Consider the following 20,214-nt stretch of genomic DNA (forward strand, 5'->3'; position numbering starts at 1 on the left):
TTGTAATTTATTTCCGCCCTCTATGTATCTGTATATATGTGTTTTTCCCGAGTAAAGAACTAGCTGATGTCAAGCGTTTGTCCTGTGTGCTTCTTCTTCTTGTCCCTGTCTTTTAATTGTGTTTTACTAAGTTCAAGATGTATTACCAACTCGCCCAACTTTCTGCACTGCTTGAAGCACAAGCATAGGCGAGACGGTTGACACATCGCTGTCGCTGATTCGTCGCATCAGATTCTATGATCGCCCCACAGAAAGCGTAACGGGGTAAATACAGAGGCCGAAGCGACAGAGGCGAACTCGACAACTGCTAGCATACAACTATCGTTTCCCTGCAGCAGCCACAAAAAAAATGTTCTGACCTGTAAATAAGCGAAAACATCATAATTGCCACTTCATACTATAAGCCCTTCCATACTATGAACACTTCCCCCCTTTTTTATTTGTTTTGTGTCTAGTGCACCTTTCTTTTTGTATGAAACAATTGCTGTTTCCTCGTAACTGCGGCTTCCGGGCCAGTCAAGTTGCTATCTGCACCTTCTGCCCTGGAGGCCATTCAATGCTATGAAACTACTTAGTTGGCTTGGCTCGACTGAACTTGACTTGCTCCTTCGCAGGTGGCTTTGGTGAGGCCGAACCTGATGCTGAACGGAGGATTTAGCCTTACCTGCGTCTGCGTCGTATTGTTCGGGTGAGCCCTCTCGCCTAATTCAGAATTAGTTTGTGCCTTCTACCACACCTATACCTGCCATATTATACCATTACCATTATTACCATTATAGCGTTACCATATTATACCATATCATCTCGAAGAACTAAGAAAAAAAATTTTTACGGTATTTTACAATGAACACATTCCATTTCATTCCGCATTGCTTTTAGGCGAGCAATCACTTGTCGAGTTTTCACTTGTTTGTAAGTTTCTAAAAAAAGCAAATGTTTTAAATCTATTATAATGTAACCTTTGTACACTTTACATAACATCATCTAACCTTGTGTTTGGCGCATGATAGCCATAGTTGCTTATGCGCCATAAAACCCCATATAACTAACTAACTAATTTTATACCATATTATACTCTATTATTAGAGGCTACCGCCTCTGTTTATTCCGCCAATGTTGAGCTATGATATGAACATGAGCCACAATGCGCTATATTGTGGCTGTGTGCTTGGTTGTGTTGTATACGGTGCGGTTTTCGACATATTGCTTCTTTGTAGGTTGCTTTCCAATACGATGTTCTCCATTGTACGAAACTATACTATACGATCATAAGGGTGCGCTGCATGACTGCTCATTTTTTTTAACAGAGCAGTTCACGCGTATTCGCGAAAGAAATGTGGTATACCTGCATTGAAATATATCTGTTGTCCAGCAAAAGAATGAAAAAGAGGGGCTCGTCATTACATGATGGAAGCCAATGCATGATGGAAGCCGGTAGTCACCTAAACCAAGGAGCATAAGAGATTTTTTAAAATTGGTGCCGTTCATCAATGATAGATTAATAAAGTGGTCATTTCTAAAGATAAATGATAAGCAAGCAGACGAAAAACAAATGCATGCGGCGCCGGTGGGATCCGAACCCACGACCTCCGAATTTCGCGTCCTGTGCTCCACCAGTTGAAAACTTCGGCGACGGCTCTCTAATCTTCTGATTTCGCGGGTATTTATGTGCAGCGTAGCCGAATCTTGAGTGTTCTCCAGCGCCACCCTCGTCCATAGCGGCGGACGCAGTTACTTCATCCCGTTCGTACTGTGCGCTGTTAGAAAAAAAAAAAGCTAACAGTACGCTGACGCAGTAACTTCATCCAGTCCATCATGTGCGCTGTTCTAAAGGGGGAAAAAAGGTGACGGGACGTTTAAGGGTGGTAACATGAATGTTTGAGCGTAAGCTGTAATGTGACAGCAATGTATTTTTTGCTGTCATGCTCTGTTTTTATCTCGCAAAATCGGACAGCCAGAGGTGAAGACTGCAGTGGTATTATCCAGTGTTTCGAACCAACCACCTCCTACTATAGGCCACCGTTCACCTCTCAACCTCCCCTATTTTCTCCATTCTATCCCCTAAAAGTGGAGGGATTTTCCTCTCTACACTTTCCCATCTGCCAACCGGGACAGGTGGAACGTGGAAGGTGGCACATGGCACTCTGGCTGCCGACACCGACGACGATGGCGCGAAACTTGGGCAGGAGCTAACTAGAGCCAATGCTCAGAAAAGGCCAGTAACTGAACTCTTGAATGCCTCAATTATGAAGGCGTCGAAGATTTTTTAGCGCCGCTAAAAAAACTTCTGCATGATCGCTAATTAGCAATAATCAGCATTCGGATCGTCTTGTGCAGGTATAATCCTAGCTGTGCGATAGACCGAAGCGAAGGCCACAAACGAACTCGAAAGCTCAGAGACAGAAAACAATTTTTTATCCATCAAACTTCTTCCTATTTACCGAGCTACACTGGTCAGAAAATGAGCCTGAACGCTGGCTGGAAGCCGCACGTCCGTGGCCCTTTTTACTTCGCACAGTTTGTTCACGGTGACCCCAGATATTTCGACCAGAAAGTGCTGGCTACTGACATTCGAATCCGAGCTCAGCGGAGTATACACGGCGTGCAAATGGTATGTCGCGAATCTGCAGCAGTGGGCAGCGGACTAAAATTCAGGGGGCACTTTGACAGTCTTAAGCGCGCGAGTCGAAAGCCTTGCCACTATGGGGCGACTTGGATTGGCTAGTCATGACTAATTAGTCTAATTAGTCATGACCCATGGCACACTAGTCATGTTTGGTTAATGACTAACTACTCATGACTAATTAGTACATGACTAGCTAATGTCTAATTAGTCCTGACTAATTAGTTCACTAACTAGTAATAATTGGTTAATGACTAACTAGTCGTGATTGGTTAATGACTAGTAAGTAATGACTTGTGACTTGTAATGACTAGTTACGACTTTCACTTCAGATGTAACGAATGGACGGACAGTTATGGCCTCGAGTATGAGCGCTTAAAGGCTTTCGCCTTAAAATGTCGATAGGTGAATCAGGCGTGACACTGTCTGCCTGCTGCCTATAAAAATGACCACCGCCACGAAGTGTAACTTCGTACACGCGCGCACGTGCAGTTTCTTGGACCTTGTTCCTGCCGGCAAGATGTTCGTGGCCCTGGCCTTCGTCATTCGTATTCTGGAGGGCCTGGGCGCGGCCGCCTACATCACGGCCAGCTCTACCATCGTCATGTCCGAGTTCCCGGGCCGCATAGGCACCGTCCTGGTAAGCCTAACTATGCACCATTCTCTTGTAATCAAGTTGGTACCATCTAAATACGAATACACCTATATGGGAGTAAATAAATAGTAAGCTGTCCTCCAGCACAAAACATTTTACAAAATTCAGTGCGCTAGAGGACAGCTTACTGCCCTTTTTCTCATTTCTGTTTAGAGTGCAGGATCCGATCCCACCAGCGGCAGCCTCATTCCGTTGAAGGCAGAACAAAGAGACGCCCGTATGTTGTGTGATATGTCAGTACACGCTAGTGAGCCTCCGGTAATCTAAAATAATCCGGAGCCCTCCAATACGGCGTTCCTCGTTGTCCATGTGCAGCTGTGGGCAGTTCAGCTTCATATACCATACTACCATACCGTACCATTACCCCACGTTGAGCGCCAGGATGTGGATCTGGCATCTCATGACCCCCATCGCCAGCAGCCTTATCACATGTTCTGCAAATCAACGCCCTTTTTAACTATTCCAAACTGCTTCCAGCCCACACCTATATCGTACAATCATTGCCCCCATAGAGTTTATTACTATTCACTAGAGAGAAAGCTGGCGGCGCTGCACTTCACCCACCATGGACTCCCGAGGCATGCCGGGAAGACAGCGGCGTCGTATTAAACATCTGGTGGCTTGTTGACTGTGCTGCGGATTGCATTTTTCGTTGTTGTTCAGTTTTGTTTTCGCCATTAGTTTCCACTCATGTTTTGTGCGCTTTGTGGTTGTAGTTTCCCGCTACGCATGCAGTTCATTAAAGATCCGAAGCATCCGAAGGCCTGCTAGGCCTGAAGTCCGCTTACCCTAGCAAGCTGGGTTTTGCTCAGCGGGAATTTGTGCTATTGAAAGATGAAAAAACGGAATGAAGTTTTTTTTTGGGAATTGAGAACCCAGTGTTCTGCTGTGACCGCTCTGCACAATTCTCGCAAGAGTCTCGGAGACACTTATCTTTTAAAAGGGCGAAGTACTTCGACGAGCGCAACTTATGTTAACCGTACTCGTCGAAAAATGCAGTTGCTTTATTTCGAAGACTGGCGGTGGCCGCGCATTGCATGCAAGAACGATGTCCACTTCATGGATTGGTGAAGCTTCTCTTGCGTAAACACGCACAAATAATTCGAAAGACGAAACCATAAGCGCCAGAATTTCGATTCCGAAGACTCGCTAGTCAAATGTTTGAATTATGATTTAGTTTAATGCAGTGCTTTGTTAGCGCTGTAAAGTAGAGGTGCCAATGGCTGCTTTTTTATTAGGTTACATCCTACTCTATAGGCCGACTAGGGCTGCGGGGACGACTCTAGAAAGTATTTCATGGCGTAGAAGTGTCTGCACGCAGCGGGGATCTGTCTCGAAATTCGGCCTCATGACTTCGTTAGCAAACGCCGCTGAGATGACATTGCCTGCGGAGATGGCTCGTTTAAGCGTGCTACCGTTGATGAAGCAACGACAGGAACGGCAACCCCCACCGCTTCGGGACAATCGGTTCCGTTGGGCGATTATTCGGTTTGTTTAGCTGCCTCTAGTCCGCAGCCGCATTGACACGTCTCGTTGACTGTCGGAGGGAAGATAGACAACATACGGTGCGTGTGCACAACGCGTTTGACTGAAGGAGGCGTCGTTGGAAGGCGACTCTGAACAAAGGAAAACGAACCGGCCGGACGAAGCCGGGACGATCGGCGATACGCAGACAAAAAACCGCAGTGTTTGAGGCAAATACCGTCTGTGAAGGGGGAAAGCCTGGCTGTGGTTTATCACCAGTGAAGTGTGTGGGAACTGACGTGGTTGTTGGAAGGGCCCTGCGGCCGGCGTGTCAATGGCGCTCGCGCCTTGCGTCACATTTGCGCCCGGTCGGAAATTGCGCTACCGTGTGGAGACTATAGGGTCCTTGAGATACACCGGGGACGCGCTTAAGTTGACCCCGTAGAGGAAAAAAAGCTAAGGAGGGGCGCTCGCTATCCGCCGGAAAGTGTGCCGGAAGTCAGGCGCTTTCGCAAGGACTCCTGGAGATACGGTGGCCGCATCTGGCAGATGACAAGGTTAATTGGAGAGACATGGAAGAGGCCTTTGCCCTGCAGTGGGCGTAGTCAGATTGATGACGATGGTGAATACCATTTCGAGTTTCAGTAGCTGAAGGGGAAAAAACTCCAAATTAACTCCGAATTTCTCGAACATAAATACGTCTGTTGCTGCTGCACACGTGCTGCAATGGCAGCAGCCACGGTGGCTTAGTGGTTTTAGTGCTCGACTGCTGACCCTAAAGACGCGGGTTCGATGCCGGCCGCGGCGGTCGCATTTCGATGGAGGCGAAATGCTAGGGGACCATGCACTGTGCGACGTCAGTGGAGGTTAATAAGCGCTCCAGTATGGCGCCCCCATAGCCTGAGTCGCTTTGGGACGTTAAACTGCATAAACGAGACATATATGCAGAGGAAGTGAGCGGCAGAGGTGCATATCTACTTCAGCGAGTGCTGTGTCAGCGTTCCCTGACGCTTCGCATATCTTCTTTTCCCTTTTCTGCAGTCTTCCCTGAAGACAGCCTTCAGCGTTGGCGTCATCGTGGGACCCACCGTCGGCGGCTTCCTATACGACGTGCGCTTTGTTTTGTTTTCACTTTCCTACCCGTCGGAAACATTTTTTAGGCATTCCGTAGACAGTCTGCTGACTGTTCACTTAGTTATGCTATTTTTCTATGCGTTCCAGCTTGGCGGCTTCGTGACACCCTTCGTCGTCTGCGGCAGCATCGGACTCGTAGTCGCTGTGATCACCTACTTCGTCATCCCAAACATAGGTGAGTGATCCTTAGATCGGTTCTGGCTCTCGTGGCATTGTTAGATGTAATCGAGTACAGCTTAAGAGCTATAACAGCGGCAGACACACCTCAGCCGAAAAGCTCTGTTCGTCCGCCATTGGCTGGCGGTATGCATCCTCCAACCACAGGCGATTGCCCGCCGACTGACATCATTTATAATGTTATGTTCCTATAATGTTCTTAGGAGATAGGTGCTTGTGTTGCAGTGTGCCATCACACCGTAGACTGCGAGCTCGGCGAGCACAATTAGTAGTATCGCGGACTTGTGTGCTGCAAATTGTGTACGGTACGGTTTTGTGTACGGTACGGTTTTGTGTACGGTACGGTTTTGTGTACGGTACGGTTTTGTGTACGGTACGGTAGTGTGTACGGTACGGTAGTGTGTACGGTACGGTAGTGTGTACGGTACGGTAGTGTGTACGGTACGGTAGTGTGTACGGTACGGTAGTGTGTACGGTACGGTAGTGTGTACTGGACGGTAGTGTGTACTGGACGGTAGTGTGTACTGGACGGTAGTGTGTACTGGACGGTAGTGGGTACTGGACGGTAGTGGGTACTGTACGGTAGTATGTCGCCCACGGTACCGTAATTTTCGGACCATAGTCCGCATCCGGTGTGTAGCCCGCAGGGGCAAATTACGGCCGAAAATAAGTTTCTTTAGGTTGTCCGCAAGCCTTATATAATTGGGAAGCAAACACTGTATGGTAAAGAAGTAAAACTGCGCGTTTTATTATACAGCTAAACAGACACAGGGAGACAAACAGGACAAACGCTCTGGAAAGCAGCGGGTGGTCTGGAAACCGTTCAGCTGTTGCAATGAGTGTTTTTCCGTCAGCACACCGCTCTAGCAGCCTCCGAGGTTTCCTATTGTGGTGTTGGTTCGCGCCCGGGCGATATCAAGGGCGAGGGAAACCGCGTCTCCAGCGCAACACTATCGTCACCATCGCCAGGACCTCCCCCTTCGGCAACACACACACTCGTCCCCGGTCTTTCTCTCATCGCGGAAACACCACTCGTGTTAGCCACGTGCCTGCCACGTTTACCAACTTCTTGCCGCGCCGGGAATAGTTGCCCGACTCGCGGCGGAGCTCAACGTTCCACGCCTCCGCCAGATGGCGCCAAGCGAACCAAAAGATAGTGGCGGCTTTCTTTTAAAAGAAACTTCCAAATCCAAATCAACTATTTCCAACCTACAAGTTGGGGGTCCCCCAGGCAGAAAGCTGTCACAGACAGCTTCCCTTACAAAAAAAGTTTGACAGTCTATAGAGTGTCTATAGACGTCTGTCTATAAAGTCTATAGACTGTCTATAGACAAAAGTCTATAGGCAATACAAATGCCATAGACAGTCTATAGACAATCTATAGATTTATTGCCACGCACTTTTAGTAGACTTTTGTCTATAGACAGTTTATAGACTATGAACAGATAAAAAGCAATACCTATAGGAAGTCAATAAGAAGTCTATAGACTGTCTATAGACCATTTTTATAAGGGTGGACCCTGGGGGCCTGCAGGCAGCATCACGCAGTGGACCTCACAGCACAATAAAAATGAATATGAACATGAGCCGCCGCGGTGGCTCAGTGGCTATGGTGCTCGGCTGCTGTCCCAAAAGACGCGGGTTCGATCCCGGCCGCGGCGGCTGGAATTTCTTTGGAGGAGAAATTCTAGAGGCCCGTGTACTGTGCGATGTCAGGGCACGTTAAAGAACCCCAGGTGGTCGAAATTTCCGGAGCCCTTCACTACGGCGTCTCTCATAGCCTCAGTCGCTTTGGGACGTTAAACCCCATAAACTAAACAAAAAACTGAATATGAACATGAAGCTTGTACCTAGAGCAAGTGCCGTGCTTACATATGCTAAAGAATTACACACACAGCAGATATCAAAATGAATATGAACATGAAACTTATACAAACAGCAAATGCAGTGTTTACACCTCCTGAAGAGGTATACAATATTATTTCAATAGAATATATTTCATTTCAGTACGTTAAAAAAAATACATGCAAGCACATTATGATGGAAACAAAAGTTAATCGATCAAGAACCAATCAGTTGTCCGTCGGCCGAGTAGTGGTGTCAGTTCTTATTGGTCAGTGCCATTAATTTGGATTGCAGTAATATTCATTGCCTCATCAGAAAATGTGTTAATTACTGTCTAAATGAGCTAAGCGGGGCAGTAAAATCAATGTGGGTTTTAAGTTTATTATAAAGTGATGGTATGCGGTAGTCAAGTGTGGACCGCCCATAATTCGTTCGTGTACGCGGCACTGGTTTTAGTTCCCTACGTAAGCTGTAAGCATGCAAGGGACGGTGTGCATAGTTTGGAAGGTTATGCTTATGCATATACATTTACAGTTTGTAGTCGTATAATTTAGCTGCTTTAAGCATATGTTTAGTAAACAAGGGATCTGTAGATAGCTGGCTAGGGTTTCCATAAAAGTTCTCAAGAATTCGTAACACCTTTTTTTGTAGTCGCTCCAGTTTATTGTAATTATGGATGGTTGTAACTACCCAAACTAAGACGCAATATGAAAGATGAGAGTAGAAGTTAGCAAAATATATTGCTTTTTTGAGCCTCACTGGAAGTAGTTCTCTCAGCTTACAGAGTCATGTACAAAGTCGATCCTAGAGCGCTGGAAAGGTGCAGTTCGGTGGGAATGAAGAGAAATTATGAAGCAGGTATTGACTTTCATTGATAATACTTGCGCTCGAGAGCTGCTGAATAGAGACGTGAGCAGCTGCGAAAAGATTTCAGTTCATTTGCTCCGCCTCGCACCGTCCGAGCACTCTAGACAAGTGTGATCGACTCTGTACATAACTTTATGCATATATATAGTCCGGTACAATTCACGAACGCGCCGTGGTAGGAGGAGGAGGTAGAAGAGGAAAGGCAAGGGGGTTAACCGGAAGAATAATCGGTTTGCTACCCTACACGGGGAAAGGAAAGGAGTGAGGGGATAAAAATGAAAGAGAGAAGAGAGTAGCAGAAAACTGAAGTCACTCTGAAAAGTCAGTGTTCGTTGAAGTCACAGCCTATCGTGCAGGCCAGAGGTTCACAAAAAGCGGAGCATTGCCTTGGAGGCCTTCACCACCGACGATCGCCGCGGCCAGTGGCCGAGAATCTTCATTTGCGTCAGTGGGTGTGGATCTAGACTCTCCAGCGCACGGCTGAATGACTGGCTTTCGGCGCTGTATAGGCAGGGCAGTCGCAAAGAATGTGGGTTATAGTCTCGTCATGCCCGCAGATGGCACATGTCAGCCATACGGATTAAGAACGAGTAATGGTTGGTGAAAGGCCCTGCAACCATTGGCGTCGATCGACCCATAGTCATGACGTCATTATTAATCTCCTTCCACCTGCTATCGGTAACAGCACGGTTGCCTGGCAGGAGCAAGAAGATTAACCGCAACGTAATCACATCAGGTGGATACCAGTTTATGGACGACCTCATTTCATTTTCAAAACCTGTTTTCCCAAGCATTCAATCAATCAGAAGCCGAGCACCTGGTCATGACATAGCTTTTATGTACCCGTTCTCTTCTTATGATTTCTCTCTGATAGATGACAAGCACGAAAGCACTCCGACGGACCTGCGCAAGTTCTGGAGTGGTCCCCAGATCTACGTATACGCCGTGGCCATCTTCGGCAGTTACCTGTGCGTGGGCTTCAACCAGGCGACCCTGGAGCCCCACCTCAGGCCCGTGAGTGTGCCTTCCAGTGCACGGAGGTGGCAAAAAAAAAAAAAAAAAATTCGCCGCAGCACAATTACAAAAATTCGGGCCGCACTTTGTCTCTATAAAGTGCGTAGAGGCGAAAGCCTTTTCCGCACTACTTTGACTGCCTCTGTTGCTCAGGAGATTTACGTCGACGTTCGGCAGCGCAAGCACGTTTGGTGGTCGGAGAAACGGGAGAGCGCTGGATGACATCACACCTAATTAATGGCTAAGTACTAACCGATGACTATACCAAATGGCTGATTGTTAATTATTACTAATTAATTACTATGCAATGTACTTAATGACTAACACATGAGTATTCATGACTACGACATACTACACCACCGATGACGTCATCAGTTCGACTGACATCCATAGTGACAGAATTTTGGCCGACAGTATGAGCCATTAAAAGCTTTCGCCTTAACGGTTACGCGTTGCGTGCATGGTGATGTCATTTCACGGCGACGTCACACAAGGTGACAGCTCCCATTTTATGAATCGTGTACCCTTCCTAGAGACGTAGACCTGAAATAACGTCATCACACAGCAAAGCCTTGGATGACCCATCCTCATCGGTCACCTGAGCCACGTGGGTCACGTGACCTGCCGGTCATGCGATTGCTGTGCGATGACGTCATTTGATGGTGACGACGGCCGTGAGGTCTCGGTGAAGGGCTGCACTAACGTCGACAGTGTCCGCCGCCAGAGCTGTGCCATTGGTCACGTGACGATGACGTTTCACAGGGAGGCGAACATAGCAGGTGGCGCCACAGCTGCGCCATATGGTCACGTGACGATGACGTTTCACAGGGAGGCAAATGTAGCAGGTGGCGCCACAGCTGCGCCATATCGATGACGTTTCACAGGGAGGCAAACGTAGCAGGTAGCACCACAGCTCGCCATATGGTCACGTGACGATGACGTTTCACAGGGAGGCAAACCTAGCAGGTGGCGCCACAGCGGCGCCATATGGTCACGTGACGATGACGTTTCACAGGGAGGCGAACGTAGCAGGTGGCACCACAGCTGCGTCGTATGGTCACGCGAAGATGACGTTTCACAGGGAGGCTAACGTAGCATGTGGCGTTATAGGTGGGCAGACTAGGTCAGGAAGCTAGCGGGGATACGGTGGCTGCTGCTGGCGCTGGACATATCGGTGGGAGAAGCTTCTGCCCATTAGTGGGCGTTGCTGGGCTGAGGGTGGTATATTCTTATATATGAGGGTGGTATATTCTGGTATATAAACAAGTATATTCTTTTATGACACTGTACCGCGAGGTAGTATCTAGCACTTCGTTTTACACTTTACCACGTTTCCGCCCTACATTAAACGAGGCCCTGCGAAGCAGAAGTGAAGCAAAGAGGCGATGATACGCTCGTATAGGCTCGCTATGCTTGCAAAAGAAAAGTATACAGCAGCTGCATCTTAACAGTACTCACCTATGGGGCAGAAACGTGGAGGCTAACAAAGAGGGTTCAGCTTAAGTTAAGGACAACGCAGCGAGCTATGGAGAGAAATATTATAGGTGTAACGTTAGGATATCGGAAGAGGGCGGAATGGGTGAGGGAACAAACGCGGGTTAGTGATATCCTAGTTGAAATCAAGAGGAAGAAGTAGGCTTGAGCAGGGCATGTAATGCGAAGGCACGACAACCCCTAGTCCTTAAGGGTAACGGAGTGGATTCCAAGAGAAGGCAAGCGTAGCAGGGGGCGGCAGAAAATTAGATGGGCGGATGAGATTAAGAAATTTACGGGAATACGGTGGCCGCGGTTGGCGAAAGACAGGGTTAATTGGAGAGACATGGGAGAGGCCTTTGCCCTGCAGTGGACGTAGTGAGGCTGATGATGATGCTTGCAAGCTTCCAACTCTGAGTTCGAACGTTCGTTCACTACCCGTTGACTGCTGCAGTTCCATCTCTCGACCACGATTCTCGGGCTGGTATTCATGATCCCTGGCGTCTGCAACGGTTCTCTCATTCCTGTTTGGGGCTGGCTGTGTGACAAGAAGGTGAGGAAAGATGTTTTATGGTGTGGTACGCTGTATGGTGGGTGGGGTATGGTGTGTTATGTTATGGTGTTATGTTACGTTATGGTATGTTATGTTATAGTACGTCATGTTATGTTATGGTGCTATGTTGAGGCTCTCTTACCCTGAGGATAGTCATTATAGCCCGGGTCTTACGCTGCATAGGTCATTCCTAGGGCGTTGTCGTTTTGGGAATGTGGCGCCATTTCTCGATCGTCCGTCCCTACTCCGTCCGCCATGCTGGATGGTGCGAACTGAACCTTGAGTTCAGCTGTTTGACGCTGCCATTTTGAGGACGCTGAGCTGTCGGGTAACGAGGAATATGGTCCTCGTCCCAGCGCCTCTGTTCTCGTGCACACTAAAGGCGCGTGACAAAAGTCTTCAAGACCTCTTTCAAGAGAGCTTTACCAATCACCTTCAGTACTAAATATCCATTGCTGTTTATCCAAGTAAAATCCTGCCCTTTATGTAATACCTCCGACAAAAAGAAAGGGGGGGGGGGGGCTTAAAGGTAAACACGGAACTGAAGTGAACGCATTAATACAGCGTAGCTAGCTGCTGATGTTTGCACAGTTCACTCAACGACCGTTGTTGACGAACGAATTCTAGCTGAAATGATGAGGAAGCAGACTGGGGTCAGGGCACGAAATTGAAAAACGGATGACCTCATGAGGGTATAAGAAGATAATGTCAAGGTAAGAAAAAAAGGGCCTGATGGTGGGATAAGATTAGATCCGCTGTCATATGTACTATACGATGGCAAGGTAGGAACTGGAGGTATATGGGAGGGGACTTTGTCCTGCAGTGGATGTAGTCATGATGATGATGATAGGCACCAGAGTGCCCCGCACAGCACCTGTCTTCATTTCGCTACGCCAGGTGAACACCAAGCTGCTAAGTGCCATCGGCTCATTCTTCATCCTCCTGTACCTGCTCTTCGTCGGTCCGTTGCCCTTCTTCCCGTTCAAAACGTGAGTGCACCTTCCCTGTTTTTTTTTTTTGGACTGCCCCCATCTTCAGCCAGTGAGTGCCTACCTCAAAGGCCTGTAGCGGGGCCAGACCGGTCATGCCAGTCACCTATAGTGTCTCGGTCAGATCAAGAATGAAATCATGTCGGAAGCCTTTATTTGTACATCCCGATAACTGCATTGTTCCAGAAGGTAGAAGACCAGTCCAGAAGTCCAGAAGGCAGTCGACGTGTACAATTCAACTCCATTCGCGTCTCTTCACCTCCCCCCCCCCTCCCCTCCTTCAGGAAGCTGTGGCTGGTCCTGCTGTCCATGACCTTCTTCGGCATCGGCATCGGAGGAGCCTCCATCTGTGCCTTCATGGCCACTCTGCAGTACACACTGTAGGTCGCCTTCGTCACTCGACTGCTTTTTCAGGCGCGCTGACTGGGGGACGCGAATCCATACTGGCGCTGTTCTTGTTTTGTAGCGAGAGCTACATTACGCGCAAGTCTCGCCGTTTCGCCTTGGCCGCACCGTGACCTTGAGCCGTTGCCTAGCAACCGCCGCAGGTGGCGGCCGCCTCTCGCCGCGCCATCTGGCGTGACGTCGCAGAAGAAGCCGGAGCTGCGGCGTGCCGGCGAAACCGAGTAGCAACAGTTGTTCGCATGCGCCGTAGGAAGGGGGGGGGGATTGGCAGCTGTATATATACCAAGTGTCCCAGCTAAATGTAACCAAGCTTTTAAATAACACGGGGTGTCCTAGCCGTCTGAAACCGAATGAGGGTTGTTTAGAGTCGCGTGACCTAGTCTGCAGTATTTTTTCGTCCTTCAAGGTTGACTAATTGGTCAAGCTTAATTAGCTTTTTAATTATTGACTTGAGGAACAAAGTGTCAATGGAAAAGTTGTAGATCGCTTTGAGAAACAGCTTACTGAGACATTTGCAGCAAAGTAATATTTACGTAAAGTAGTTTTTTTACCTGCCTTTAACCATAACCTCCACAATACGAAAAAGCTTCCACATGACAACTGTGCCACTTCAACGTCCAAAGACGCGTCTTAAAGAATAAAATCCGTTTTTTTTTTCTGAAGTACTCTCCTCGATGAGTCTTTGGGTGCACATCGGGGCAGAAAAGTGAGCGAGCAGCTGGTCGCTTGACAACTTTCTTTTAAGGCCAATAAACGAAGCTACGTAAATCGTAACTTGACGGAAACAGCACTACTAGCGGTTTTTCGAGGTGATCTAAAACTTTTACATTGACAATTTCTTCCTGAATTCAATAATTAAAAAGTTAGCTAATTAAACTTAGCTGAATAATTAACTTCGAAGAGCGAAAAAATACTCAAGACTAGGCCACGCGACTATGAACAACCCACTGTCGGTTTCACTGGACTAGGGCACTTCGCCTTTTTTAAAAGTTTGGTTACATTTAGCTGGGACACCCGGTATATAGAAGGCGGCTCGGTGGAGCCGTCGGTAGATACGGATAGTGAGTCGGAGAGACTGAAAGAAGCCAGGCTTAGAACCGGAAATAAAATTAATGCGTCACACTTTGCTGCATAACAAATGTCGCGTCTTTATGTAGCCGCAACTAAACGCAACGGGGCGATAACAACCAAAGCTAAACATTGGACGTAGCCGGAGGGAAAACAAGCTAAACGACAAGGTGTAATCAGGTTTAACCGTACTCTCGCTACATATATCCTGGCCTAGCTGAGGTAAGCCACTGCCATTTTTTTTTTATTCGGGACAAGCTTTTCCGCAGAAGTAGTACATTCAGCCCTCAAGGAAGCCAGCCAGTTCTTTCATTTTCCAACGGAAATATTTTATTATTTTGTTACACACATGCACAGTTTCATGCAAGCTATCAAAATAGTTACAAATACAGATGGTTTAGGATTGTTTTTTTTAATTAACACCGCAGGGATGTGGAGTCCTCTTTTTCTGAGATGCACATGATCCGAGAAATAAAAAAAAAATGACATTATTACTGTGGTCAAAATCTGTGATCAAAGAAAATTTTGACCCGCCGCGGTGGCTCAGTGGTTACGGCGCTCGGCTGCTGACCCGAAAGACGTGGGTTCGATCCCGGCCGCGGCGGTCGAATTTCGATGGAGGCAAAATACTAGAATCCCGTGTACTGTACGATATCAGTGCACGTTAAAGAACCTCAGGTGGTCGAAATTTCCGGAGCCCTTCACTACCTCGTCCCTAATAGCCTGAGTCGCTTTGGAACGTTAAATCAGCATAAACGATAAACCAAAGAGACCGTAAGGGTTCCGGAACGCAATTTCTCACCCTGACTTGGTCAGTTACTGTACTTCCTCTTTTCAAGTGCATAACTATAGTGATAGTACACTGTAATGCAGTGATAGTATACTGCAGTATACTGGGCCGCGCCGCGGTGGCTCAGTGGTTACGACGCTCGGCTGCTGACCCGAAAGACGCGCGTTCGATCCCGGCCGCGGCGGCTGAATTTCGATGAAGACGAAATTCTAGAGGCCCGTGTGCTGTGCGATGTCAGTGCACGTTAAAGAACCCCAGGTGTGTAGGTTTACAACTTACTACTGAGTGCATTGTACGCATTAATGAAAACGGGGGAACAAGCAAAATTTCTGTGATGTGATATTTTGTTAGTGAATTGATGTGCCCATGTCGTTGCAGGAACCGGGGCTTTGAACGAAGCATCGCTACTAATGGCCTGGTGTCCTCCATGTTCACCCTCTGCCAGTCGATCGGGTCAGTCTCCCTTTGCTCCAATACTTGCATATCTGTGCAATTTTATTGCTCCGCTTTAGTCATCGTTCAAAGGAATGATCTAGCCGCATCATGCACGGGCTGAGCTTTCCAGCTTATCTTGTTGTTCTGCCTCTAAAAAAAAGGGACTATAGGCGGTGGTTACTTGATCACGCCACCAGTTGACATGAACGCTTCCATAGCATGGCTTCACTCTAAAGCGTTGGGCACGAAATATATAAATTTGGTAATCAAAGCAGCAGTGGAGAGTAATATGAAATTGCTATAGAGGCTGTTTCAGCTAAGTTGTGCCAAGCTTTAAAGGCGACGCTGAAGCTTACTCTGTAAATCGCGAAATTCAGCAGAAGCTTGCGTACTACCCAATGAGCACTGAAACTCCATTGGACGTCTTGTGGACGTTTAGGACATCTGTGGGACGTCCAGGGCAGTTTCATTGCCCATTGGGGCTATAGTCGGATATAACACAAGAGCGCAACGGCTTTTCCCCATCAAAGGAATCCATCCCAGCCAATGGCGTCGGCCGATTCTCATGACCCTGATATATCGCGTCCAAGGAGGGAGCGGTAGATGAAAGGGGATAATCCCTTCCCTATATGGTCGAGGATAGACCCCTCTCTCTATTGTGGCGCCGCTCCCTGCATTGTCACGCTATCAATGTCATGAGAATCTGCCGACGCCACTAGCTGGAAGAGGGGTCCTTTCACAAGGAATAGCCGACTATAGTTGTCAGTCTCTTAATTCGCTGTTCCTTTCATCAACATCAGCAGCAGCCTGAGGAAAAAAATGGGAGGTAGCCCGGATTTTGCTCTCAAAGATGAAATGCTGACGTCGTACGAGTATGAAGAGTGAATGAATCTAGCGGCAAGATTTTGAACTGCTTCTAATTAGGGTGTACGAATAGTACTTTTTCGAAACCGAATCGATTACGAATAGAGAGCTTTGCTGCCGAACAGTATACGGAATCGAATGCGATGCAAAAATTTGCTAGACTATTCCGCATCTGTGCGAATATTCGTACAGAACGAATGTTCGTGCGATACAGCGAAGCGCCAGCGGTGGTGCCGTATAAGTCATGGAGTTAAAGCTGTGTCTGTCGAAAGACGTAGCTTGACCTACACTATTGGAGACGAAGTCAGTGTACTTACTCTACGACCGTAATGTGATGCGCATAGGAAAATTACCTTTTGGTGACGAATCATCTTCATAGCTTCTGCAGTGCTGTGGATCGGAATTTCAGCTTGTTTGTTCCATACGCAGTTGTCGTTGTAAAACGGCAATAAGACTATAGCGCACGGTTGCAGGCAGTCGTCTTGACCAGCTTAACATACGCTAAATGCGTCTTATTTAGTATAGTTAAAGAAAAATTTGCATTTTTTATCCTTAACTTCGGCCCGAAATTTTTAATGTAAAATTGGCGGAAGCGTTGAGGAATGGCCATTTCAGTTTCCTCGAAGTAACTTTAGCGCGGCTGTTCTTTTCGCGTTTAAATTAATTCACGGGAGATTTAAGAAATAGCACTTAACCGCGTACTTCCTCGTCGTGATGTTAGACCCTCAAATGCCATCTGATGGAAAGAACTAGGTTACACAGACTCAATGAATTAACGGGCCACCGGTTGCAGCGGCGGTTCTACGACGAGTGCGAGCACTTTGCTGGAGCCCGAAAGATGCGGGTTCGATCCCGGCCGCGGTGGCTGAATTTCGATGGAGGCGAAATTCTAGCGGCCCGTGTACTGTGCGATGTCAGTGTACGTTAAAGAACACCAGGTGGTCGAAATCTCTGGAGCCCTCCACTACGGCGTTCCTCATAGCCCTAGTCGCTTTGGGACATTAAACCACAATAAATCAAATCAAATTACTTTGCTGGAACCATGATGCTTCGGCATAGGCGCGACGACGTTAAACTCCAGGAAAATATCTGCACTGTGTACAGTAAAACGGCGAAGGTATCGCTGCACTCCCGCTACCGCGGTGGATGAACTGCCTTGTTATCAAAATGTAGCGCGAGATTTCGCTCTGGTGTTCTTAGCATGAAACGCTATGCTTCTCGAGTTGCTGGAAAATGGGCATTTCTTGGCAAAGGTCCTCTAATATAAGTTTGCACGCGTGAATCGAAGTACGCGCGTGTTCTTACGACTATTGCGAACACGTACTGCGCGGCAATGGCGACGTCACTTCCTCTGTGCTTGCCCAGCGCCCTCTATGGCATTAGCTTGCCTCGACACGTGCGCAACAGTCCAATATGGCGACGCGCACATGCAGTGTTTTTGCAAATTAGTTCGATTTTTTTTTGTTCGAAATGAGCCAAACCCAGGCACCGAATTTATGTAAATTTCAGCTTTAATTGTAAGTTCGCCCAGTGACCTTTCTTTTGAAAAAGTGTCGAAATTAAATAGGGCGTGTAATTGCCATTTTGAAGCGCATCACATAACTGCTTCCAACGGGCTGCTGCGGACAAAAAAAAATCGTTTTTTCTCGCGGTTTCTGTCAAGGTGGATTTGGCTCATTAAAAAAACAATAAAACTCCTCAAATGTCTGTGGCAAAGTCAGCTCTTCAGTCCAAGCTGTCCTGTATGCCCTGCCTTAGCCATGTGTCGTCTTCTTTGTGCAGGTCATTCACAGGTCCCGCTCTGGGAGGAGTCCTTCTGGAGCACATAGGCTACGAATGGGGCACTCTCGTTCTGTTCAGCTTCCAGGCAGTGGTGGTGAGTGTTGCAAACCCTGTGCTGTATCTACACGGCCATGCATGGTGACTGGGCAACACATACAACATTATGAAAAATCCAGGCTCTGACAAACAACGACACAGAGGGGACACACAGCATACCCGGGCATTTATTCCCCAAGTTTCCTCCAAGTGTATCATCTTTGTCAAAAGTAAGACTGCATATGCCCAGTCGAGAGAAATCTGTTGACACAATAGATTTGCTATGACGTTTTGGATCAAGAACTGTTGTAAAAAATTTTTGTCGGGAGAACAGTTTGCTCTGTAGCTACCAGAGAAAAGTACTGCAGAAAAAGAAACTACTTGACTATAGAAAGATCATACAAACCAACAAAAATGTCATTACGACTAAACTACATAACATTTTGTTGTATTTTTTGCACGCATCTGTCGGTTCTTTTTTCGACTGGGCATGGTTTGCTTCTAACTTGCGTGGTGAAGCCGTTACGATTTCTCTGAAGGTAAGAGTGTCTTTAAAGGTGAGGGCGGGAGGTCTCATTACCTTTCAGCGATCTAAAGGTTAAGGGGAAGCAGAAGCGCTCCACTGTACGACTCAGAAGCAAGCCGTACAGCCTTTGATGGCAAAAGTTGTGGATGCCGTGTTTTTATTTTCTGTTTGACAAAAGCATCACTCATATCACTCATGCCAGTATTTTTTGTCTCTTGTATTTCGACGACATGTTTTACACTGAGCATTATCTTTAAGAGTAATATCCTTTTTGCTTCAAAGATATGCTTCAAAAATAAGCTTTTTGAGATAAATTGGGGATTAATCTTTTGCGATCAGAGCGACGTCATACATAATAATCGCTTAGTAATAATATTATGAGAACAAAAAGTAACTGCGCAAAAGGATGGGACAAGAGAAAGAGAACCACACGGGACTGCGTTTGTCCCGTGTGGTTCTCTTTCTCTTGTCCCGTACTTTTGCGCAGTTACTTTTTGTTCTCATAATGTCGTACCAACTAGCCCCTCACCGCACTCTTCTAGATTTCATTTCTTCTACATGGGGCTCTTTTCTGTGTACCCTTAAAAAAAAGCTGCGTTTGTCCCGTGTGGTTCTTTCTCTTGTCCCGGCCTTTTGCGCAGTTACTTTTTGTTCTCATAATGTCGTACCAACTAGCCCCTCACCGCACTCTTCTAGATTTCATTTCTTCTACATGGGGCTCTTTTCTGTGTACCCTTAAAAAAAAAAGCTGCGTTTGTCCCGTGTGGTTCTCTTTCTCTTGTCCCGTCCTTTTGCGCAGTTACTTTTTGTTCTCATAATGTCGTACCAACTAGCCCCTCACCGCACTCTTCTAGATTTCATTTCTTCTACATGGGGCTCTTTTCTGTGTACCCTTAAAAAAAAAAAGCTGCGTTTGTCCCGTGTGGTTCTCTTTCTCTTGTCCCGTCCTTTTGCGCAGTTACTTTTTGTTCTCATAATGTCGTACCAACTAGCCCCTCACCGCACTCTTCTAGATTTCATTTCTTCTACATGGGGCTCTTTTCTGTGTACCCTTAAAAAAAAAGCTGCGTTTGTCCCGTGTGGTTCTCTTTCTCTTGTCCCGTCCTTTTGCGCAGTTACTTTTTGTTCTCATAATGTCGTACCAACTAGCCCCTCACCGCACTCTTCTAGATTTCATTTCTTCTACATGGGGCTCTTTTCTGTGTACCCTTAAAAAAAAAGCTGCGTTTGTCCCGTGTGGTTCTCTTTCTCTTGTCCCGTCCTTTTGCGCAGTTACTTTTTGTTCTCATAATGTCGTACCAACTAGCCCCTCACCGCACTCTTCTAGATTTCATTTCTTCTACATGGGGCTCTTTTCTGTGTACCCTTAAAAAAAAAGCTGCGTTTGTCCCGTGTGGTTCTCTTTCTCTTGTCCCGTCCTTTTGCGCAGTTACTTTTTGTTCTCATAATGTCGTACCAACTAGCCCCTCACCGCACTCTTCTAGATTTCATTTCTTCTACATGGGGCTCTTTTC

General features: G+C 47.1%; 1 protein-coding gene across 2 annotated transcripts in view; it reads left to right on the plus strand.

Annotated features, from left to right (window-relative positions):
* Nucleotides 1–20,214, plus strand: part of LOC149330499 (MFS-type transporter SLC18B1-like) — a 40,486-nt gene that overhangs the window by 15,672 nt on the left and 4,600 nt on the right. For both annotated transcript variants that reach the window (XM_089561099.1, XM_089561100.1), the window contains exons 3-12: nt 615–688; nt 3,116–3,263; nt 5,784–5,852; nt 5,964–6,051; nt 9,640–9,779; nt 11,707–11,805; nt 12,703–12,794; nt 13,079–13,174; nt 15,436–15,510; nt 18,139–18,232. In XM_089561099.1, the coding sequence (XP_089417225.1) occupies nt 615–688; nt 3,116–3,263; nt 5,784–5,852; nt 5,964–6,051; nt 9,640–9,779; nt 11,707–11,805; nt 12,703–12,794; nt 13,079–13,174; nt 15,436–15,510; nt 18,139–18,232 (975 nt within the window). The remainder of the gene's footprint in view (nt 1–614; nt 689–3,115; nt 3,264–5,783; nt 5,853–5,963; nt 6,052–9,639; nt 9,780–11,706; nt 11,806–12,702; nt 12,795–13,078; nt 13,175–15,435; nt 15,511–18,138; nt 18,233–20,214) is intronic.

The sequence above is a fragment of the Amblyomma mixtum genome, chromosome 9 (genome assembly GCF_055824585.1).
Source record: "Amblyomma mixtum isolate Tamu chromosome 9, ASM5582458v1, whole genome shotgun sequence".
NCBI lineage: Eukaryota > Metazoa > Arthropoda > Arachnida > Ixodida > Ixodidae > Amblyomma > Amblyomma mixtum.